The sequence below is a fragment of the Arachis stenosperma genome, chromosome 9 (genome assembly GCF_014773155.1).
Source record: "Arachis stenosperma cultivar V10309 chromosome 9, arast.V10309.gnm1.PFL2, whole genome shotgun sequence".
NCBI classification, from domain to species: Eukaryota; Viridiplantae; Streptophyta; class Magnoliopsida; order Fabales; family Fabaceae; genus Arachis; species Arachis stenosperma.
Window position 1 is genome coordinate 45,980,126 of NC_080385.1, and position 25,709 is coordinate 46,005,834.

At 38.0% G+C, this 25,709-nt stretch overlaps 1 protein-coding gene and 1 non-coding gene across 2 annotated transcripts; one reads left to right on the top strand and one right to left on the bottom strand.

Annotated features, from left to right (window-relative positions):
- Positions 1–623: 623 nt before the first annotated feature.
- LOC130949476 (uncharacterized) lies at positions 624–2,469 on the bottom strand. Its single transcript, XM_057878185.1, has 4 exons — positions 2,368–2,469; positions 1,546–1,687; positions 1,168–1,453; positions 624–834 (listed from the first exon to the last, which is right to left on the bottom strand). The coding sequence occupies exons 1-4, from the start codon at positions 2,467–2,469 to the stop codon at positions 624–626; spliced, it is 741 nt and encodes a 246-aa protein (XP_057734168.1).
- A 14,330-nt stretch (positions 2,470–16,799) lies between these two features.
- On the top strand, positions 16,800–16,907 carry LOC130953703 (small nucleolar RNA R71). Its single transcript, XR_009075865.1, has one exon. It is a non-coding gene; the product is annotated as a small nucleolar RNA R71 (small nucleolar RNA).
- The last annotated feature ends 8,802 nt before the right edge of the window (positions 16,908–25,709 follow it).

The following is a 25,709-nucleotide window of genomic DNA, read 5'->3' on the forward strand; positions in this document are numbered from 1 at the left end:
TTAAACCATTTTGAAATTTCAGCCTCACAAAATATTTGGAAAAGGCATTGGAGGAAATTCCTTTAAACTCTTCTTATTATCTTGCAATATCATCTCAATTTCATATAAGCATCTTGTTTTCAGCTGATCATCAGTCAAAGATAAATCTGCAAACAAAAAGAAAAAACAATATAAGAACAAATAAAATAGTTATAGTAAGCAACACAATATGAATTATTAAAAAATAAAATTTTATTAGAATCAAAGGAGAACCTGAATTTTTTGACAATTTTCTTTCATTATACAAAATATCATTAGATAGAAGTCTCCAAATTTCTTCCCAAACACTATTTGACATTAACATCACCATGAAAAGCTTCCTTAGATAATCACCTAAACCGCAACATGAAGCTTCTTTGATAGCTTCAATATATTCTCTATCATCATTAAGTAATCCCAAAGCAAAGCAAGCATCTCTAAAACTATTGTGAATAATACCATTTGCACTTTTGATTTGGTCATAGTTCGTAGGACCTCGAACAAAATTCGATATCATTCATAAATAAAATAACTCTCCGCATGTTGGAGGTACATAATAAAGCCTTATAATAGTATAGTCACATTTTCTTTTTGACCAAATTTTTTTATTTTTTATTATAAACAAAGAATCTTGGAAACTCAGAATATGCCAACTTTTTAGCCTCAGAGTAACTATTATTAGCATCCATCCATGCAGTAAACACTAATTGATCAATCCCGGGTTTTGACAGAATATCATCAATATCTTCACCATCTTCATATAGAATTGGATTCCGACCAGGAAAATGAAAGCTCAATCTCTGTACAGCAGGTTCTCTAGAATGAATGGGGTATGCAAATATTCTTCAAATAGCTTCACATGGGGATATATGTCTACAATCAAGATAGCTTTTTATTTCATCAATAACTTTATTTGAGCATTCACTATCATTAGCATTATCTAAAATAGCAGTGACACGATCATAACCCTTGTTTATATATTTAAAGAGATACTTAATTGCTCTACTCTAGTTACACCACTCAACATTCATGTGAGCTTGATATTTCATTAGCAAAGAAGGATTGTAAGGAACAACATAGCAATTATCTATAGCCACATTTTCTTTTTCAGCATAACAACCAGTCTTTCTTCTTCTATATATTGGATACCTTTCAACATTAATAGTTGTTAAATCAGCAAAAGACTTGGGATAGAACTTTGAACAACGACCTTCTTTCATACATGGTGAAAATATATTTGCCGAACTGCATGGACCATGAAGCATAAATTTTTTTACAGCCTTGTACAACTCTGGATGCTCAAATTGATTAGGAATCTCAGCACAAATTACTTTATCTATATCTTTTGGATCTGGAAAATTGCTTAAAGAATCCCAGAATATCAATATATGAGCATGTGGTAGACTTCGTTTCTGAAAGTCAATTGTGTGAACATCTGCACATAAAACATAGTATAGTACATATTAGCAACTATAAATATACTTGATGTTCTTAAATAGTATATACTTTTTTTAATGTACACCTTACCAGCAACAACTTTACCAAAGAACCTTTCCTTTTTCAAATCTTTAATTAGCATATCAAGATTCATTTTGAACATTCGACAAACAATATCAGGACGGTGTACATGTTTGAGATGTAAAGGGTCTAAGAGTCGCTTGATCTCTGGCTATTCTGAATTACATGTGAAAGTGATAAACAAATCTGGATAACCATCATGTCCACAAATTGCAGCACAATCATGGTATAAGCTATCCATATAATGCCTACCTCCTATAAAACTTGATGGAAAAACTATTCTTTTCCCTACACTTGAGTCACTTGTTTGACATGTAGATTTAGCATTTTTCAAACTCTTATAATATTCAGCTCTAAGTTCATTTTGATGAATCCTGAAATATAACAAACGTTCTGACTCAATCATAGTGTAAGAATCCATTACAACAACAACAAAGCCTTGTCCCACTAAGTGGGATCAGCTACATGAATCAAACGACGCCATTGAGCTCTGTTATGTATCATGTCTACAAAGAGACCGTTTACATGTAGATCTCGTTTGATCACCTCATGGATGGTCTTCTTAGATCTTCCTTTGTCTTTCACCCCTTGTCCATCTTCCATCTCATCCACCCTCTTGACTAGGTGTTCTGTCGGTCTTCTTCTCACATATCCAAACCACCTGAGACGCGATTCTACCATCTTTTTTACAATGGGTGCTACTCCAACTCTCTTTCTTATATCTTCGTTCCTTATTTTATCTAATCATGTATGACCACTCATCCATCTCAACATCTTCATCTCTGTCACACTCAACTTATATTCGTGCTTCCCTTTGGCTGTCCAACACACCGTACCATAAAGCATAGCCAGTCTTATACTAGTGTAATAGAATTGACCTTTAAGTTTTAAAGGCACTTTTTGTCGCATATAAAACCACATGCACTCTGCCATTTTGACCAACATGCTTGGATCCTATGATTTACATCCTGTTTAATCTCTCTATTATCATGTATGACGCACCCAAGATACTTAAAACTCCGCCTATGTTACACTTGTGGTACATAGCCGGTCCCAAGCCCGGATAGGTTGTGTTAGGTCTTCGACAACCAACATAAAAATATAGTCGAATCCCCATGACATGTAAGCATCCACTAAAAATTACTGAAAAAGTGTTTTAGGAACCAATACTGTTGGAGCTTCTGTTTTCCTGGTTTGAAGCCTAAATGCAAAAAATTATTGCATGGTCAATTCGCTCCTCATGTTAGGTTTCAAACTCCCGATGATTTTATGTTGAATATCAACTCTATAGCCATCTTCTCCATATGGAAAAAGAAGTGGATATTGTAAACCAAGATAAGCAACATGAATCTCATTTATACGCTTTAAGCGACCATCTTGCCTTTCTAAGATTATATCTCTGGTTGATGAAAGAGAATCAATATCACCAACAATTAAAGTTGCCACTTCAGAAACACCCGGAAAATTATAAATTATTCCATATTTTTCCCTTGAACTTAAAAGCTTCAACCTTACATGTTCTGTATTAGAACCTGCGAATCTTTCTCTCGCCATTCTAAATGATTTTGCCAAAGCATTATTCTCATCTAACATATTTTGTAAGTTGCCAACAATCTCAGGGTCAATAGCATATTCAGAATCATTTGACTTATAACATCAATAAAAAAGAAGTAAAAAAAAATAAGAACTTCTATAGGTAAATAAAATGATATAAAAAATAGACAAAAAATATAAATAAAAAATGAAATATTAGTAATTGAGTTTAAATAAAGCAAATTACCTAAATGGTGCTATCCTATTGTTTACTTCGTTTTCTGTGTCATAGATATACAATTGACCAAATTTAGGTTTTTTACTGGGCATAGGCATTAAACTACCAATATAACGAACATTTTCTCCACTAATATTATAGACCGTTGGAGCAAGTCTATGGCCTTTGTTTATAGATGAGTCCACCTTTTCAGCAGAAGAAGTAAATGCAAACATTTGATTATATGCTCTGATATTATTTTGAAAATTCTTGTAATACTTTGAACCATAGTCATAAAGTAACTCTTTTAGAACTTCAGGAGGCTATGTTAGAAAAGGCAACTGCACTTTTTCTAAACTGCAGCATAGGCTAAACTCTGGAATGATATAATTTCTATCATCATACCACATTAAAGCACCACACTCTTGACAAATTAAAATTGGATCACCGAAATCAAAATAATCTGCATTATATGACAGAATGTTTTCTTTAGAATATACAATACAAAAGGAAAAGAATATTTATAGGTAAAAAGTAACCTTTTACCTCCATATGTGAACAGAAAGTTATTTTCTTGGTGACCATTACCTGTATCATATCAAATATAATATTTTTCAACTAAATAAATTTAACTTTAAAATAAAATAAATGTAAAAGTAATTGACAAAATGAATATACGTGGAATAATATAATAAAAACATAGCATAATAGTACCTTCTTGAAAATCAGTGCTGCTTTCATATAAACCAACACTCAGAGATAAATTTTTGAGAAGTTACTAGCATATAAAATAGAAAATTTAAACACTAAACTAACTCAAAGAATGGGTAATAGTACTAATAGCATAAAAAAATTAATTTATCATAGCAAACTCACCAAAAATATCATCATAGTTGAAATCATAATTAACTCTAACAGAAACTAATCCATCTTCTAAAATATCAAATTCATAATCTTGAGAAAATAAGTTTATCCCATTGATCACATCTCGTCCAGAAGATAAATGACAACTTGGATGTGTCATAGATTTCTTTGTATTTGAATAAACTTGACCAGCAGAAACTCCACATTGATATGCATTTGGATTAAAAGATATTTGTGAAAAAGACTCTAGTCTTTCAAGTTCATCAGTCAACATATGTGCTGGTAGGTATGAAGTACTTGCAACAAATTCTCTATCCTTGCAGCTTTTTTTTGAATTTTCACCAATACTAATGAAAATCTTTTTCCTTTTTGACTCTCTATTAGTGATTTTAGCTAACACTTTTCTTTTTCCTAAATTTTTCATATTCCTTTCTTCAATTTGAGAGTCACCAATTCTTTTTTGTCGCCCTCTTTTCAGGAGTAATATTGATTTTGTTCTTAATCTAACCTTTCTGCACTCATCTTTAGTAGAATTCATTCTTTTCTTTCTAATAATAACTGCAAAAATTATAATAAGATAAACTAATAAGCTCTAATATCAAATATTAAATCATAATATAATACTTTAAAATAGAAAGCAATTTAAATTAAAGATGTCTAATAAAATTGATACAAACTAATGAATAAGTATTACTTAAATATGTATAAACAACCTATGTATAAATTCAAGTTAAATGCCATATGTGATTGAAATAAGAATGATAGCATGTATAATAGATTGAAATGAGGTTCATGTGATAATTAAATCTTCAATTTATATCATGTAATGTAATACACAACAATGGTTAGGTCTACATTAAATTCAATTTGAATTAATATATTATAGTGTGCTTATAAGAATATAAAATTTGCAACTCGCATATATTTTAAATTGTATACGATCATGTTGGAGTAAATAAAAAGAATTCTTTGATCCTTCTCCAAGAACACATGAATTTTTCGTGCCTTAATGTGTCTGATGGATTGAGTTGTCAGGGTAGTATCATAAATAATAATAGTAAGAACATGACTGTCTGACCTTGCTATTTCTTTGTATTAAAGTGAGGCATAAACAGTGCCTAATTTTACTCATGCCATACATGTCTGATGCACATATGTTATTACTCTAAAATCTAAAGTATATAGGAACTTGTATTACATTTATTTTCTCAAGACTCAATACAATATTTCGAATTATGTTAGAGAAATTTGGATAGATTTCTTTATTGTATTTACTTTCTCAAGACTTAATACATCATTTTCATAAGACTTAACACAATATTTTGAGAGATGATAAAGTCTGAGATAAATTTAAAAAATTTGGACAGACATTTACAATCATAAGGATTTTTGAATTTCCCCTACAAACATAAAAACTCCAATGAGCAGACTTTCCATTACCACTTGTAAAATCAGCAACTAATTTTAGGCTTAGCAATTCAACAAACATGTAATGTGAAAGAAAAAGGAAGTGATGCAATTCACTGATTATTAGTTCTGCTACCTAATATTTATAATACAAAGCAATTCATCAAACATATAATTTGCAAGGAAGCAATGCTATAAAAAAATCAGCAACTAAGTTTAGGCTTAGCAATTCAACAAACATGTAATGTGCAAGAAAAAGGAAGTAAAGTAATTTACCGATTATTAAGTTTCGCTACCTAATATTTATAATACAAAGCAATTCATCAAACATGTAATGTGCAAGGAAGCAATGATATAAAAAAAATAATGATTATATATTGAAATTCATCAAACATGTACTATGTAGTGAAAGAAAGTAAAACAATTGACCAATCTTTTGCTTGAATATAAGCATAAAGTTATAAACAAACCCACTCTCCAATCATATTAGGATCAAGGTAAGAGTAAAAAGGATTACAAAGTTGTTCACATGAAATTGAAGTAGTTGATGCAGTGGTAAGGTGGTGAATTGAATCGTCAACAGTGGTAGAGAGCAAATGATTGAGCGACTCAATTGGTGGTAGAGGGCGTCGTTGCGATAGAGATCGAAGAAGAAGACCCAGTGAAGTGACTCTTGAAGCAGTGTTCTTTGGAGGTTACGGAAGCTGTTGAAAGCGAAGGTTCAGACGGAACATCGAATAGGAACTTTATTACAATTTGTGGGTGACTGTGTGATGAGTGAGATTAGACGAAAGGTGAAGGAGGGTTAAAATTGGAAGAAGATTTTTGTTAAGCACTTAATCTCATAATTTGTAATTGGGGATTTATAGTTGGAGTAAAAAAGTGGGAAACATTTCTCAGGGTATTTGCAGTTGGAGTAAAGAGACGGAAAACATTTCTAATTTAGGTACAATGAGGAGATGCCTGATGAGCGGATATTTTATACGCTTTTTGGGGGTAATTTCATGTAGATTTTAGCATGTTTTAATTAGTTTTTAATAGAATATTATTAGTTTTTAGGCAAAAATCATATTTCTGGACTTTAATATGAGTTTGTGTGTTTTTCTGTGATTTCAGGTATTTTCTGGCTGAAATTGAGGGAGCTGAGCAAAAATCTGAGTTAGGCTGAAAAAGGACTGCTGATGCTGTTGGATCCTGACCTCCCTGCACTCGAAATGGATTTTCTGGAGCTACAGGAGTTCAATTGGCGCGCTCTCAACGGCGTTGAAAAGTAGACATCCAGGGCTTTCCAGCAATATATAATAGTCCATACTTTGCGCAAAGATAGACGACGTAACTTGGCGTTGAACGCCAAGTACATGCTGCTGTCTAGAGTTAAACGCCAGAAACACGTCATGATCCGGAGTTGAACGCCCAAAACACGTTATAACTTGGAGTTCAACTCCAAGAAAAGCCTCAGCTCGTGGATAGCTTTAGTCTCAGCCCCAGCACACACCAAGTGGGCCCCAGAAGTGGATTTCTGCACCAATTATCTTAGTTTATTCATATTCTGTAAACCTAGGTTACTAGTTTACTATTTAAACAACTTTTAGAGACTTATCTTGTACCTCATGACATTTTCAGATCTGAATTACATACTTTTTGATGGCATGAGTCTCTAAACTCCATTGTTGGGGGTGAGGAGCTCTACAGCGTCTCGATGAATTAATGCAATTGTTTCTATTTCACTCAAACGTGTGTATGGTCCGATCTATGATGTTTATTCGCGCTTAATTATGAAGGAGGTGATGATCCGTGACACTCATCACCTCCCTCAATCTATGAACGTGTGCCTGACAAACACCTCCGTTCTACATCAGACTGAATGAGCTTCTCTTAGATTCCTTAATCGGAATCTCCGCGGTATAAGCTAGAATTGATGGCGGCCACTCTTGAGAATCCGGAAGGTCCAAACCTTGTCTGTGGTATTCCAAGTAGGATTCAAGGATTGAATGGCTGTGACGTGCTTCAAACTCGCGATTGCTGGGCGTGATGACAAACGCAAAAGGATCAATGGATCCTATTCCAACATGATCGAGAACCAACAGCTGATTAGCCGTGCTGTGACAGAGCATAGGAACGTTTTCACTGAGAGGATGGGAGGTAGCCACTGACAATGGTGACACCCTACATACAGCTTGCCGTAGACGTGCTTTACAAACAATTGAGTTGAATGCTACATTGCAGAAATTCAGAGGACAAAGCATCTCCAAAACTCCAACATATTTCTCATTACTGCACAACAAGTAATGATTTTATTCTCTTTTATTTTTCCAATCTAATAATTCGAACTGATAATTTTAATTAATATCCTGACTAAGATTAATAAAATAAACATAGCTTGCTTCAAACCAATAATCTCCGTAGGATCGACCCTTACTCACGTAAGGTATTACTTGGACGACCCAGTGCACTTGCTGGTTAGTTGTACGGATTGCAAATTCGTGCACTAAGTTTTTGGCGCCATTGCCGGGGATTATTCGAGTTTGAACAACTAAAGGGTTATTTTATTTCTTAGATTAGGAATAATTTATTTTTTTATTGTTATCGTTATAGAGTCATCAAATTCTGGTAGGATAGTTTCTTTTCAAAAATTTTTAAAAAAAAAAAATATTATTTTTCTTTATTAATTGTTAATTTTTCGTGAGTCTAGTGTCTTGTTCTATGTTTGGTGTCAATTGCATTTTTTATCTTTTTTTTTTCTTTAAATTTTCGTACTTGTGTTCTTTGTTCTTCATTGATCTCCAAGTTGTTCTTGTTTATTTTCTTGTTTGATCTTGAGTTTTTCTTGTGTTGTGTCTTTTCTTGTTTTTCTGGTGCTTTTTCAAAACATTAGCTTTCAAAAATTTTGTACTTTTATCTATAAATATAATACATTTTTAAAATCAACTCTGAAGTTGCTGCCCAATTGGCTGGAGCTTTAGTAGTTGTTCTTGATAATTGGGTATCCTCTTTGGAATCTTTTTCAAAAATAACTTCTCTTTAATTGAATTTTGTGCCAAACTCTAAGTTTGGTGTTTCCTTGTTAATTTTTCTTTAATTTTCAAAAATTTGTCTTGGTTTTCTAAAAATTTTAAGTTTGGTGTTCTTTCTTTTGTTCTTGGTATTCTTGTGAATCTTCAAGGTGTTCTTGAGTCTTTCTTGTGTTTTGATCTTAAAATTTTTAAGTTTGGTGTTCCTTGGTGTTTTCCCTCCAAAATTTTCGAAAATAAGGAACATTGGATCTAAAAATTTTAAATCTTGTGTCTTTTGCATATTTTTCTCTTTCATCATAAAATTCAAAATTCAAAAAAATATCTTTTCTAACTAATTTTGAACTATTTTTTCGAAATTTTTTTATAAAAATTCAGATTTCAATTTTAAAATTTTTCAATTCTTATCTTTTTAAGTTAAAAAAAAATTATTATCTTTTTCAAAAATATCCTAACCACTTTCTCTCTCCTCACTTTTTCAAAAATCTTCATAAAATATTTTCAAATTCTTATTAATTTTTTTATTTTAATTTTCTTATTTTATCTTATTTTTATTTTGGTTTTTATTTTATTTCGAATTTTTTTATTTATAAACTAAAAATTTAAATCCACATTACCCCTTTACTCCAACATGGACATAAGCGGAAATGAACAGTCCAAGAGGACTTTGGGGTCATATGCTAGCCCCACTACTGCTTCATATGGGAGTAGTATCTGTATACCCTCCATTGGAGTTAGTAGCTTTGAGTTGAATCCTCAGCTCATTATCATGGTGCAGCAAAACTGCCAGTATTCCGGTCTTTCACATGAAGAACCTATAGAGTTTCTGGCACAATTTTTACAAATTGCTGACACAGTACATGATAAGGAAGTAGATCAGGATGTCTACAGATTATTACTGTTCCCATTTGCTATAAAAGATCAAGCTAAGAGGTGGTTAAATAACCAACCTAAGAACAGCATAAAAATATGGAAACAACTGTCAGAAAAATTCCTGAATCACTATTTCCCTCCAAAACGGATGACACAGCTAAGGCTAAGCATCCAAGGTTTCAAACAAGGAGATAATGAATCCCTTTATGATGCCTGGGAGAGATACAGAGAGATGCTAAGAAAATGCCCCTCTGAAATGTTTTCAGAATGGGTGCAATTAGACATCTTCTACTATGGGCTTACAGAAAAAACTCAGATTTCTCTAGACCACTCAGCTGGTGGATCTATACATATGAGAAAAACAATTGAAGAAGCTCAAGAGTTTATTGATACAGTTGCCAGAAATCAGCATCTGTACCTAAGCAGTGAATCTTCCATGAAGGAAGAAGCTAAAACAGTAACTGCTGAACTCAGTCCGGTGGATCAGGCTAATGAATTTAATCAGCAATTAGACTTTCTAACTCAGCAGCTAGCCGAATTCAAGGAAATATTACAGGAAACAAGAATTGCTAACAGGAATATGGAAGTACAATTAAAGCAGACAGAAAAGCAACTGTCAAAACAAATAGCAGAAGAATGCCAAGCAGTTCAATTAAGAAGTGGGAAAACATTAAATACCTTCATGGCTACTCAAAGCAGCAGGAAACCAAAAAATGAACAAATGGCTACTCAAAATCCCTCTGAGGACAGTCAGAGCCCAGAGAGGAATAATGCTGGCGCTGAACGCCCAGACCATGCTCATTCCTGGCGTTCAACGCCAGAAACAAGCATGAATCTGGCGTTGAACGCCCAAAGGGAGCATGGTTCTGGCGTTCAAACGCCAGTAACAAATAAGGAGGTGGCGTCTAACGCCACTCCAGCTTCCACCCCTGGCATTCAAATGCCAGTAGGGGATCAGTCACACACAAGTGCTGATATCAACCCTTCTAAAAAGGTTTCCCAACCCACTTCTGTAGGTAATTGGTGCGCGAAATTGTGAACAATACTTTTTCACAACTCAAATAATCCCTGGTCATGAACTCCAAGAACTTGGTGGCTCAATACCATGGCATTACACAACTTCGCACAACTAACCAGCAAGTGCACTGGGTCGTCCAAGTAATAAACCTTACGTGAGTAAGGGTCGATCCCACGGAGATTGTTAGCATTGAAGCAAGCTATGGTCATCTTGTAAATCTTAGTCAGGCAAACTCAAATATATATGATGATGAACGAAAATAACATAGAAGATAAAGATAGTGATACTTATGTATATCATTGGTGTAAGAGCTTCAGACAAGTGTATGAAGATGCCTTCCCTTCCGTCTCTCTGCTTTCCTACTGTCTTCATCCAATCCTTTCTTACTCCTTTCCATGGCAAGCTTGTGTAGGGTCTCACTGTTGTCAGCAGCTACCTCCCATCCTCTCAGTGAAAGCGATTGCATATGTCCTGTCACGGCATAGCGGAATTCAGCTGTCGGTTCTCGTTCAGGCCGGAATAATATCCATTGATACTTTTGCGTCTGTCACTAACGCCCTAGCCTGCTAGGAGTTTGAAGCACGTCACAGTCATTCAGTCATTGAATCCTACTCAGAATACCACAGACAAGGTTAGACCTTCCGGATTCTCTTGAATGCTGCCATCAGTTCTTGCCTATACCACGAAGACTCTGATCTCACGGAATGGCTGGCTCGTTTGTCAGGCGAGCACTCGGTTGTCAGGCGATCAACCATGCATCATGCAATCAGAAATCCAAGAGATATTCACCAAGCCTCGAATGCTTGTAGAACAAGAGTGGTTGTCAGTCACCTTGTTCATAGGTGAGAATGGTGATGGGCGTCAATCATCACCTTCATCATGTTGAAGAACAAGTGATATCTTGGTAAAAGAACAAGCGGAATTGAATGGAAGAACAATAGTAATTGCATTAATACTCGAGGTACAGCAGAGCTCCACACCTTAATCTATGGTGTGTAGAAACTCCACCGTTGAAAATACATAAGAACAAGGTCTAGGCATGGCCGTGAGGCCAGCCTCCCAAATGATCTAAGAACTAGATGTCCAAAGATGATCAAAGGATCAAAAACAATCCAAAGATTTCTAATACAATAGCAACAGGTCTTACTTATAAGAAACTAGTAGCCTAAGGTGTACAGAAATGAGTAAATGACATAAAAATCCTCTTCCGGGCCCACTTGGTGTGTGCTTGGGCTGAGCAATGAAGCAAATTTCGTGTAGAGACTCTTCTTGGAGTTAAATGCCAGCCTTGGTGCCAGTTTGGGCGTTTAACTCCCATTTGGGTGCCAGTTCCGGCGTTTAACGCTGGGATTTCTTGAGGTGACTTTGAACGCCGGTTTGGGCCATCAAATCTTGGGCAAAGTATAGACTATCATATATTGCTGGAAAGCCCAGGATGTCTACTTTCCAACGCCGTTGAGAGCGCGCCAATTGGGCTTCTGTAGCTCCAGAAAATCCACTTCGAGTGCAGGGAGGTCAGAATCCAACAGCATCTGCAGTCCTTTTTGGTCTCTGGATCAGATTTTTGCTCAGGTCCCTCAATTTCAGCCAGAAAATATCTGAAATCACAGAAAAACACACAAACTCATAGTAAAGTCCAGAAAAGTGAATTTTAACTAAAAACTAATAGAAATATACTAAAAACTAACTAGATCATATCAAAAACATACTAAAAACAATGCCAAAAAGTATACAAATCATTCGCTCATCACAACACCAAACTTAAATTGTTGCTTGTCCCCAAGCAACTGAAAATCAAATAGGATAAAAAGAAGAGAATATGCAATGAACTCCAAAAATATCTATGAAGATCAGTATTAATTAGATGAGCGGGGCTTTTAACTTTTTGTCTCTGAACAGTTTTGGCATCTCAATCTATCCTTTGAAATTCAGAATGGTTGGCTTCTTTAGGAACTTAGAATCCAGATAGTGTTAATGATTCTCCTAGTAAAGTATGATGATTCTTGAACATAGCTATTTATTGAGTCTTGGCTGTGGCCCAAAGCACTCTGTCTTTCCAGTATTACCACCGGATACATACATGCTACAGACACATAATTGGGTGAACCTTTTCAGATTGTGACTTAGCTTTGCTAAAGTCCCCAATTAGAGGTGTCCAGGGTTCTTAAGCACACTCTTATTTGCCTTGGATCACAACTCTTATTATTATTTTTTTTTCGTTTTCTTTTTTTTCTCTTTTTTTTCGGTTTTTTTTTTTTTTTGAATAGCAATGCTTTTTCTTGCTTCAAGAATCATTTTATTGATTTTTCAGATCCTCAATAACATGTCTCCTTTTTCATCATTCTTTCAAGAGCCAACATTCATGAACCACAAATTCAAGATACATATGCACTGTTTAAGCATACGTTCAGAGAACAAAAATATTGCCACCACATCAAAATAATTAAACTATTATAAAATTCAAAATTCATGCAATTCTTCTTTTTTCAATTAAGCACATTTTTATTCAAGAAAGGTGATGGATTCATAGGACATTCATAACTTTAAGGCATAGACACTAAGACACTAATGATCATAAGACACAAGCATGGATAACATAAAGCACTAAAATTCGAAAAACAAAGGAATAAAGAACAAGGAAATCAAGGAATGGGTCCACCTCAGTGATGGCGGCTCTTCCTTGCTTTTGAAGGTCCTATGGAGTGCTTGAGCTCCTCAATGTCTCTTCCTTGCCTTTGTTGCTCCTCTCTCATGATTCTTTGTTCTTCTCTAATTTCATGGAGGAGAATGGAGTGTTCTTGGTGCTCCACCCTTAGTTGTCCCATATTGGAACTCAACTCTCCTAGGGAGGTGTTTAGTTGCCCCCAATAGTCTTGTGGAGGAAAATTCATCCCTTGAGGAATCTCAGGGATCTCATGATGAGTGGGATCTCTTGTGTACTCCATCCTTTTCTTAGTGATGGGCTTGTCCTCATCAATGGTGATGTCTCCCTCTATGTCAACTCCCACTGAATAACAGAGGTGACAAATGAGGTGAGGAAAGGCTAACCTTGCCAAGGTAGAGGTCTTGTCCGCCACCCTATAGAGTTCTTGGGCTATAACCTCATGAACCTCTATTTCTTCTCCAATCATGATGCTATGGATCATGATAGCCCGGTCTATGGTAACTTCGGACCGGTTGCTAGTGGGAATAATTGAGCGTTGTATGAACTCTAACCATCCTCTAGCCACGGGTTTGAGGTCATGCCTTCTCAATTGGACCGGCTTTCCTCTTGAATCTTGCTTCCATTGTGCGCCCTCTTCACATATGACTGTGAGGACTTGGTCCAACCTTTGATCAAAGTTGACCCTTCTAGTGTAAGGATGCTCATCTCCTTGCATCATAGGCAAGTTGAACGCCACCCTCACACTTTCCGGACTAAAATCCAAGTATTTCCCCCGAACCATAGTAAGATAATTCTTTGGATCCGGGTTCACACTTTGGTCATGGTTCTTGGTGATCCATGCATTGGCATAGAACTCTTGAACCATCAAGATTCCGACTTGTTGAATGGGGTTGGTAAGTACTTCCCAACCTCTTCTTCGGATCTCATGGTGGATCTCCGGATATTCACCCTTTTTGAGTGAAAAGGGGACTTCGGGGATCACCTTCTTCAAGGCCACAACTTCATAGAAGTGGTCTTGATGCACCCTTGAGAGGAATCTATCCATCTCCTATGACTCGGAGGTGGAAGCCTTTGCCTTCCCTTTCCTCTTTCTAGAGGTTTCTCCGGCCTTGGATGCCATAAATGGTTATGGAAAAACGAAAAAGCAACGCTTTCACCACACCAAACTTAAAATGTTTGCTCGTCCTCGAGCAAAAGAAAAAAGAAGAGAGTAGAAGAAGAAGAAATGAGGAAGAGGGAGATGGTGGTGTATTCGGCCAAGGAGGGGAGAAGTGGTGTTTAGGTAGTGGGAAAATGAAGGGGTAAGGAGGGGTTTATATAGGAAAGAGGGGGATGAGGGTTCGGCCATTTGAGGGTGGGTTTGGGAGGGAAAGTGGTTTGAATTTGAAGGGTGAGGTTGGTGGGGTTTTATGAAGGATGGATGTGAGTGGTGAAGAGAAAGATGGGATTTGATAGGTGAGGGGTTTTTGGGGAAGAGGTGTTGAGGTGATTGGTGAATGGGGGAAGAAGAGAGAGAGTGATGGTAGGGTCCTGTGGGGTCCACAGATCCTGTAGTGTCAAGGAAAAGGCATCCTTGCACCAAATGGCATCAAAATCCACGTTTTGAGCCTTTTCTGGCGTTAAACGCCGGGCTGGTGCCCATTCCTGGCGTTTAACGCCAGGTTTTTGCCCTTTACTGGCGTTTAACGCCAGTCTGGTGCCCCTTTCTGGCGTTAAACGCCCAGAATGGTGCCAGACTGGGCGTTAAACGCCCAACAGCTAGCATTACTGGCGTTTGAACGCCAGCTTCTTCTTCTCCAGGGTGTGCTGTTTTTTTTCCTGTTTTTCATTCTGTTTTTGCTTTTTTCATTGTTTTTGTGACTTCTTATGATCATCAACCTACAAAAAAGATAAAATAACAAAAGAAAATAGTTCACTATAAAACATTGGGTTGCCTCCCAACAAGCGCTTCTTTAATGTCATTAGCTTGACAGAGGACTCTCATGGAGCCTCAGAAATGCTCAGAACCGTGTTGGAACTTCCCAACACCAAACTTAGAGTTTGAATGTGGGGGTTCAACACCAAACTTAGAGTTTGATTGTGGCCTCCCAACACCAAACTTAGAGTCTGACTGTGGGGGCTCTGTTTGGCTCTGTTTTGAGAGAAGCTCTTCATGCTTCTTCTCCATGATGACAGAGGGATATCCTTGGGCCTTAAACACCAAGGATTCTTCATTCACTTGAATGATCAACTCTCCTCTATCAACATCAATCACAGCCTTTGCTGTGGCTAGGAAGGGTCTGCCAAGGATGATGGATTCATCCATGCACTTCTCAGTCTCTAGGACTATGAAATCAGTAGGAATGTAATGGTCTTCAACCTTAACCAGAACATCCTCTACAAGTCCATAGGCTTGTTTTCTTGAGTGTCTGCCATCTCTAGTGAGATTTTTGCAGCTTGCACCTCAAAGATCCCTAATTTCTCCATTACAGAGAGGGGCATGAGGTTTACACTTGACCCCAAGTCACACAAGGCCTTCTTGAAGGTCATGGTGCCTATGGTACAAGGTATAGAAAACTTCCCAGGATCCTGCCTCTTTTGAGGCAATTGCTGCCTAGACAAGTTATCCAGTTCTTTGATGAGCAAAGGGGGTTCATCCTCCCAAGTCTCATTTCCAAATAACCTGTCATTTAGCTTCATGATTGCCCCAAGGTATTTAGCAACTTGCTCTTCAGTGACATACTCATCCTCTTCAGAGGAAGAATACTCATCAGAGCTCATGAAAGGCAGTAGTAAGTCCAAGGGAATCTCTATGGTCTCAGTTTGAGCTTCAGATTCCCAAGGTTCCTCAATGGGGAACTCATTGAAGGCCAAGTGATGTCCAGTGAGGCCTTCCTCAGTGGCGTTCACTGCCTCTTCTTCCTCCCAGAATTCGGCCATATTTATGGCTTTGCACTCTCCTTTTGGATTTTCTTCAGTGTTACTTGGGAGAGTGCTTGGGGGAAGTTCAGTAATTTTCTTGCTCAGCTGACCCACTTGTCCTTCCAAATTCCTAATGGAGGATCTAGTTTCAGTCATGAAACTTTGAGTGGTTTTGATTAGATCAGAGACCATGGTTGCTAAGTCAGAGGTATTCTGCTTAGAGCTCTCTGTTTGTTGCTGAGAAGATGATGGAAAAGGTTTACCATTGTTAAACCTGTTTCTTCCACCATTATTATTGAAACCTTGTTGAGGTCTCTCTTGATTCTTCCATGAGAGATTTGGGTGATTTCTCCATGAAGAATTATAGGTGTTACCATAGGGTTCTCCCAGGTAATTTACCTCTTCCATTGAAGGGTTCTCAGGATCATAAGCTTCTTCCTCAGATGAAGCATCCTTAGTACTGTTTGGTGCATTTTGCATTCCAGACAGACTTTGAGAAATCAGATTGACTTGTTGAGTCAATATTTTATTCTGAGCCAAAATGGCATTCAGAGTGTCAATTTCAAGAACTCCTTTCTTCTGACTAGTCCCATTGTTCACAGGATTCCTTTCAGAAGTGTACATGAATTGGTTATTTGCAACCATTTCAATCAGTTCTTGAGCTTCAGTAGGCGTCTTCTTCAGATGAAGAGATCCTCCAGCAGAGCTATCCAAAGACATCTTGGATAGTTCAGAGAGACCATCATAGAAAATACCTATGATGCTCCATTCAGAAAGCATGTCAGAAGGACATTTTCTGATTAATTGTTTGTATCTTTCCCAAGCTTCATAGAGGGATTCTCCATCCTTCTGTCTGAAGGTTTGGACTTCCACTCTAAGCTTACTCCATCTTTGTGGTGGAAAGAACTTTGCCAAGAAGGCATTGACTAGCTTTTCCCAAGAGTCCAGGCTTTCTTTAGGTTGAGAATCCAACCATATCTAGCTCTGTCTCTTACAGCAAAAGGGAATAGCATCAGTCTATAGACCTCAGGGTTAACCCCATTAGTCTTGACTGTGTCACAGATTTGCAAGAACTCAGCTAAAAACTGATGAGGATCTTCCATTGGAAGTCCATGAAACTTGCAATTCTGTTGCATTAGAGAAACTAATTGAGGCTTAAGCTCAAAGTTGTTTGCTCCAATGGCAGGGATAGAGATGCTTCTCCCATAGAAATCAGGAGTAGGTGCAGTAAAGTCACCAAGCACCTTCCTTGCATTGTTGGCATTGTTGTTGTTTTCGGCTGCCATTTGTTCTTCTTCCTTGAAGAATTCGGTCAGGTGCTCTAAAGAGAGTTGTGTTTTGGCTTCTCTTAGCTTTCTCTTCAAGGTCCTTTCAGGTTCAGGATCAGCCTCAACAAGAATGCCTTTGTCTCTGCTCCTGCTCATATGAAAGAGAAGAGAACAAGAAAGTGTGGAATCCTCTATGTCACAGTATAGAGATTCCTTTAGGTGTCATAGGAAAAGAAAAATAGAAGAAAGAAGAAGGAGAATTCGAACTTGATCAGATATAGTTCGAATTGTGCATTAAGAAGGAGTGATACTCCATAAATAGAAGGATGTGAAGAAGAAAGGGGGGGTAATTTTCGAAAATTAATTATAAAATTTTGAAAACATTTTGAAGAACACTAATTGATTTTCGAAAACAAAAGTGGGAAAGAAATCAAGTGATTTTCGAAAAAAAAGATTTTGAAATTAATTTGATTGAAAACTATTTTGAAAAAGATGTGGTTGAGAAGATATGATTGAAAAGTTATGGTCAAAGAGATGTGATTGAGAAGATATGATTTGAAAACAATTTTAAAAGATGTAATTTGAAAACAATTTGAAAAAGATTTGATTTTAAAAATTAATAACTTGCCTAACAAGAAAAGATATGATTCAAACATAAAACCTTTCTCAACAGAAAAGGCAACAATTTTGAGATGTTCAATCAAATCATTAATTGTTAGTAAGTATCTTTTAAAAAGGAAAGAAATTGATTTTGAAAACATTTGATTGAAAAGATTTGATTTGAAAAAGATTTGATTTTGAAAAACTAAAAAAAATTGATTTGAAAACAAAATCTTCCCCCTAGCACCATCCTGGCGTTAAACGCCCAGAATGGTATACATTCTGGCGTTTAACGCCCAAAATGCTACCTCTTTGGGCGTTAAACGCCTAACCAGGTGCCCTGGCTGGCGTTTAAACGCCAGTCTGCCTTCTTTACTGGGCATTTTTGAATGCTCAGCTTTTTCTGTATAATTCCTCTGCAGTATGTTCTGAATCTTCAATTCTTTGTATCATTGACTTGAAAAGACACAAATTAAAAAATATTTTTGGATTTTTTAATAATCAAAATGTGACAAGAATCAAATAACAATGCATGCAAGACACCAAACTTAGCAGTTTGTGTACTACTGACACTAACAATATGAAAATGCATATGAGACACACAAAATACTTCAAGTCAATAGAATTCAAAGATCAAAACAAAGAAATATATGCATGGATTCGAAAATTATAACAAAAACATGCATTTGACACCAAACTTAGGATGAGACACTAAACTTAAGCAAGAAACATCAAATATTTTTGGTCTTTTTATGATTTTGTAATTTTTTGTGTTTTTCGAAAATTAAATGGGAAAAGGTATCAAAATTCTTAATGAGAATTCCAGGAATCAGTGCAGTGCTAGTCTGAGACTCCGGTCCAGGAATTAGACATGGCTTCACAGCCAGCCAAGCTTTCAAAGAAAGCTTCGGTCCAAAACACTAGACATGACCAAAGGTCAGCCAAATCTTAGCAGATCACTGCTCCAAGAGCAAAATTGATGAGAATCAACAAGCTCTTGTGGTGATAAGTTGAAACCTCGGTCCAATCAGATTAGACATGGCTTCTCAGCCAGCCAGATTTCAACAAATCATCATGAAACTCTAGAATTCATCTTCAAGAATTTCGAAAAAAATAATACCTAATCTAAGCAACAAGATGAACCGTCAGTTGTCCAGCCTAAACAATCCCGGGCAATAACACCAAAAACTGATGTTGTTGCCGGATCTTGGCACTGATGTTACCAAAAGCTTGCTCAAAACTTGAACAATCCCCGGCAACGGCGCAAAAAACTTGGTGCGCGAAATTGTGAACAATACTTTTTCACAACTCAAATAATCCCTGGTCATGAACTCCAAGAACTTGGTGGCTCAATACCATGGCATTACACAACTTCGCACAACTAACCAGCAAGTGCACTGGGTCGTCCAAGTAATAAACCTTACGTGAGTAAGGGTCGATCCCACGGAGATTGTTAGCATTGAAGCAAGCTATGGTCATCTTGTAAATCTTAGTCAGGCAAACTCAAATATATATGATGATGAACGAAAATAACATAGAAGATAAAGATAGTGATACTTATGTATATCATTGGTGTAAGAGCTTCAGACAAGTGTATGAAGATGCCTTCCCTTCCGTCTCTCTGCTTTCCTACTGTCTTCATCCAATCCTTTCTTACTCCTTTCCATGGCAAGCTTGTGTAGGGTCTCACTGTTGTCAGCAGCTACCTCCCATCCTCTCAGTGAAAGCGATTGCATATGTCCTGTCACGGCATAGCGGAATTCAGCTGTCGGTTCTCGTTCAGGCCGGAATAATATCCATTGATACTTTTGCGTCTGTCACTAACGCCCTAGCCTGCTAGGAGTTTGAAGCACGTCACAGTCATTCAGTCATTGAATCCTACTCAGAATACCACAGACAAGGTTAGACCTTCCGGATTCTCTTGAATGCTGCCATCAGTTCTTGCCTATACCACGAAGACTCTGATCTCACGGAATGGCTGGCTCGTTTGTCAGGCGAGCACTCGGTTGTCAGGCGATCAACATGCATCATGCAATCAGAAATCCAAGAGATATTCACCAAGCCTCGAATGCTGTAGAACAAGAGTGGTTGTCAGTCACCTTGTTCATAGGTGAGAATGGTGATGGGCGTCAATCATCACCTTCATCATGTTGAAGAACAAGTGATATCTTGGTAAAAGAACAAGCGGAATTGAATGGAAGAACAATAGTAATTGCATTAATACTCGAGGTACAGCAGAGCTCCACACCTTAATCTATGGTGTGTAGAAACTCCACCGTTGAAAATACATAAGAACAAGGTCTAGGCATGGCCGTGAGGCCAGCCTCCCAAATGATCTAAGAACTAGATGTCCAAAGATGATCAAAGGATCAAAAACAATCCAAAGATTTCTAATACAATAGCAACAGGTCTTACTTATAAGAAACTAGTAGCCTAAGGTATACAGAAATGAGTAAATGATATAAAAATCCTCTTCCGGGCCCACTTGGTGTGTGCTTGGGCTGAGCAATGAAGCAAATTTCGTGTAGAGACTCTTCTTGGAGTTAAACGCCAGCCTTGGTGCCAGTTTGGGCGTTTAACTCCCATTTGGGTGCCAGTTCCGGCGTTTAACGCTGGGATTTCTTGAGGTGACTTTGAACGCCGGTTTGGGCCATCAAATCTTGGGCAAAGTATGGACTATCATATATTGCTGGAAAGCCCAGGATGTCTACTTTCCAACGCCGTTGAGAGCGCGCCAATTGGGCTTCTGTAGCTCCAGAAAATCCACTTCGAGTGCAGGGAGGTCAGAATCCAACAGCATCTGCAGTCCTTTTTGGTCTCTGGATCAGATTTTTGCTCAGGTCCCTCAATTTCAGCCAGAAAATACCTGAAATCACAGAAAAACACACAAACTCATAGTAAAGTCCAGAAAAGTGAATTTTAACTAAAAACTAATAGAAATATACTAAAAACTAACTAGATCATATCAAAAACATACTAAAAACAATGCCAAAAAGTATACAAATCATCCGCTCATCAGTAATAAACCTGCAGCAACTAAGGTTGAGGAATGCAAAGCCAAAATGCCTTATCCTCAAAAACTCCGCCAAGCGGAACAGGATAAGCAATTTGCCCGCTTTGCAGACTATCTCAGGACTCTTGAAATAAAGATTCCGTTTGCAGAAGCACTTGAGCAGATACCCTCTTATGCTAAGTTCATGAAAGAGATCTTAAGTCATAAGAAGGATTGGAGGGAAACTGAAAAAGTATACCTCACTGAAGAATGCAGTGCAGTCATTCTAAAAAGCTTACCTGAGAAGCTTAAAGATCCTGGGAGCTTTATGATCCATGCACGTTAGAGGGCATTTGTACCAAGCAAGCTTTATGTGATCTTGGGGCAAGTATCAACCTAATACCTGCATCTACTATCAGAAAACTTGGTTTAACTGAAGAAATCAAACTAACCAGGATATGTCTTCAACTTGCTGATGGCTCCATTAAATACCCATCAGGCGTGATTGAAGACATGATTGTCAAGGTTGGGCCATTCGCGTTTCCTACTGACTTTGTGGTGCTGGAAATGGAGGAGCACAAGAGTGCAACTCTCATTCTAGGAAGACCTTTCCTAGCAACTGGCCGAACCCTCATTGATGTCCAAAAAGGGGAAGTAACCTTGAGAGTCAATGAGGAGGAGTTCAAGTTGAATGTTGTCAAAGCCATGCAATATCCAGACACCCCAAATGACTGCATGAGTGTTGATATTATTGACTCTCTGGTAAGAGAGGTCAATATGGCTGAGAGTCTCGAATCAGAGCTAGAGGACATATTTAAAGATGTTCAGCCTGACCTGGAGGAATCAGAGAGAATAGTAGAACCTCTGAAAATCCCTCAGGAAGAGGAGAAACCTCCTAAACCCGAGCTCAAACCATTACCACCATCCCTGAAATATGCATTTCTGGGAGAAGGTGATACCTTTCCTGTAATTATAAGTTCTACCTTAGAGTCACAGGAAGAGGAAGCACTAATTCAAGTGCTAAGGACACACAAGACAGCTCTTGGGTGGTTCATCAGTGATCTTAAAGGCATTAGCCCAGCCAGATGCATGAACAAGATCCTATTGGAGGGTGACGCCAAACCTGTGGTCCAACCACAAAGGCGGCTGAACCCAGCCATGAAGGAAGTGGTGCAAAAGGAGGTCACTAAATTACTAGAGGCTGGGATTATTTATCCTATTTCTGACAGCCCCTGGGTAAGCCCTGTCCAAGTCGTCCCTAAAAAGGGAGGCATGACAGTGGTTCACAATGAAAAAAATGAACTGGTTCCTACCAGAACAGTTACAGGGTGGCGTATGTGTATTGATTATAGAAGGCTTAATACAACCACCAGAAAGGATCATTTTCCTTTACCATTCATAGACCAAATGCTAGAAAGACTAGCAGGTCATGAATACTACTGCTTCCTGGATGGATATTCAGGTTATAATCAAATTGCAGTAGATCCCCAGGATCAGGAGAAAATGGCATTCACCTGCCCATCTGGAGTATTTGCATACAGAAGGATGCCATTTGGCCTGTGCAATGCACCTGCAACCTTTCAGAGGTGCATGCTCTCAATTTCTCTGATATGGTGGAAAAATTCCTGGAAGTCTTCAGGATGACTTTTCAGTATTGGAGACTCATTCAGCTCCTGCCTTAACCATTTAGCACTTGTTCTAAAGAGATGCCAAGAGACTAACCTGGTTTTAAACTGGGAGAAGAAGTGTCACTTTATGGTGACTGAAGGAATTGTCCTTGGGCACAAAATCTCGAACAAGGGGATAGAGGTGGATCAAGCTAAGGTAGAGGTAATTGAAAAATTACCACCACCTGCCAATGTTAAGGCAATCAGAAGCTTTCTGGGGCATGCAGGATTCTATAGGAGGTTTATAAAGGATTTTTCAAAAATTGCCAAACCTCTGAGCAACTGCTAGCTGCTGACACGCCATTTATCTTTGATAAAGAGTGTCTGCAGGCATTTGAGACTCTGAAAGCTAAATTGGTTACAGCACTAATCATCTCTGCACCAGACCGGACATTACCATTTGAATTGATGTGTGATGCCAGTGACCATGCCATTGGTGCAGTGTTGGGACAAAGGCATGACAAGCTTCTGCACGTCATTTACTATGCCAGCCGTGTTTTAAATGACGCACAGAAGAATTACACAACCACAGAAAAAGAGCTACTTGCAGTAGTTTACGCCATTGACAAATTCAGATCCTATTTAGTAGGATCAAAAGTGATTGTGTATACTGATCATGCTGCTCTTAAATATCTACTCACAAAGCAGGATTCAAAGCCCAGACTTATAAGATGGGTGTTGCTTCTGCAAGAGTTTGATATAGAAATAAGAGACAGAAAAGGGACAGAGAATCAAGTAGCAGATCACCTGTCTCGAATAGAACCAGTAGAAGGGGCGTCCCTCCCTCTCACTGAGATCTCTGAAACCTTTCCGGATGAGCAACTCTTTGCCATCCAGGAAGTGCCATGGTTTGCAGACATTGCAAACTACAAGGCAATGAGATTCATACCCAAAGAATACAGTAGACAGCAATCAAAGAAGCTGATCACAGATGCAAAGTATTATCTTTGGGATGAGCCGTATCTCTTTAAGAGATGTGCAGACGGAGTAATCCGTAGATGTGTGCCTAAAGAAGAAGCGCAGAAGATCCTTTGGCATTGCCATGGATCACAGTATGGAGGACATTTTGGAAGTGAGCGAACAGCCACAAGAGTCCTCCAAAGTGGCTTCTACTGGCCGACTCTCTATAAAGATTCCCGAGTGTTTGTGCTTAATTGTGACAGTTGCCAAAGATCTGGCAATCTACCTCACAGTTATGCCATGCCTCAACAAGGGATCCTGGAGATTGAGTTGTTTGATGTATGGGGTATTGACTTCATGGGACCTTTCCCACCATCATACTCAAACACTTATATTCTGGTGGCAGTGGATTATGTATCCAAATGGGTGGAGGCTATTGCAACACCCACTAATGACACTAAAACAGTGTTAAAATTCCTCCAGAAACACATCTTCAGCAGATTTGGTACCCCTAGAGTATTAATCAGTGATGGGGGCACTCATTTCTGCAATAAACAGCTTTACTCTGCTTTGGTTCGTTATGGAGTTAGCCACAGGGTAGCTACTCCATATCACCCACAGACTAATGGGCAAGCTGAAGTCTCAAATAGAGAACTCAAAAGAATCTTGGAACGGACTGTAATTAACCATAGAAGGGATTGGGCAAGAAACTTGGATGATGCTCTATGGGCATACAGAACAGCATTCAAGACCCCTATAGGGACCTCTCCATATCAGCTTGTGTATGGAAAGGCATGCCACTTGCCAGTGGAACTGGAACACAAGGCCTACTGGGCAACCAGATTCCTAAACCTTGATGCCAAGTTAGCTGGAGAAAAACGATTGCTCCAGTTAAATGAGCTAGAGGAATTTAGACTCAATGCTTTCGAGAATGCAAAAATTTACAAGGAGAAAGCGAAAAGATGGCATGATAAGAAATTGTCATCCAGAGTCTTTGAGCCGGGGCAAAAAGTTCTGCTATTTAATTCTAGGCTCAAATTATTCCCCGGGAAATTAAAATCCCGGTGGAGAGGTCCATATGTAATTACAAGTGTATCACCATATGGATACGTAGAGCTTCAGGATAATGACTCTAACAAAAAGTTCATTGTTAATGGACAGAGAATTAAACATTATCTTGAAAGTAACTTCGAGCAAGAATGCTCGAAACTGAGACTTAGTTAGAACTTAGTGGTAGTCCAGCTAAAGACAATAAAGAAGCGCTTGCTGGGAGGCAACCCAGCCATTTACAAAGTTTATTTACTAATTAAATAAATTTCCTTTTTTTACAGGTATGTGTCCAAGTATCTTCAAAGGGTAAAAATAGCAATTGATTGAATTCACAGAGTTACAGGGAAATTTGGAAGCTCACTAGCGTGAAAAAGCCAGTAAGAAACATTTTGGGCTTTGAACGCCCAAAAGAAGCACCCACTGGGCGTTCAACGCCAGTAAGGGTAGCCATCTGGGCGTTAAACGCCAGAAAGGAGCATCTTCTGGGCGTTGAACGCCAGAAAGAAGCACCTTCTGGGCGTTTAACGCCAGATTGACAGCGTCCTGGGCGTTCAGAAAAACGCCCAGTGACAAAGGACTTCCTGGCGTTCAACGCCAGAAAGAAGCATCAGCTGGGCGTTGAACGCCCAGGAGAAGCAACAATTGGGCGTTAAACGCCCAAAACATGCACCAGTTGGGCGTTTAACGCCAGGATGGTGGGGAAGAGGTAAAATTCGTTTTTCTTCACAAATTTTCTAATTTTTATGTTTCAATTCATGATTTTTTGCATAAACATGTTTCAAAATATCATCCTTCAATTCCAAAAATTTTAATCCTAATTTCTAAAAACCCTAATTTCTAAAATCGCTTTTTCAAAAATATCAAATGTTTCTTAATTCATAAACACAAATCTTTTTCCAATCCAATTCTTTTTCAAATCTTTTTAATTTCTTCTCATATCTTTCTCAACTCATCTTATCTTTTTTTCGAAACTGCCTCTCCTTCTATTCCTCTCCTTTCCTTTCTTTTGCTTGAGGACAAGCAAACCTCTAAGTTTGGTGTGATTTGCCATGATCACTGAGCTAAAACTCATTAAGATCATGGCACCTAAGGGAACAGGAAGAGCAAGGATGTGAACTTAAGGGAGCTGAAGCGTCAGAAATTAATTCTTGAAGGCACCCCACAGACTAGAGGAACATCCACTTCCCAAAATACAGGTTGTTAAGTT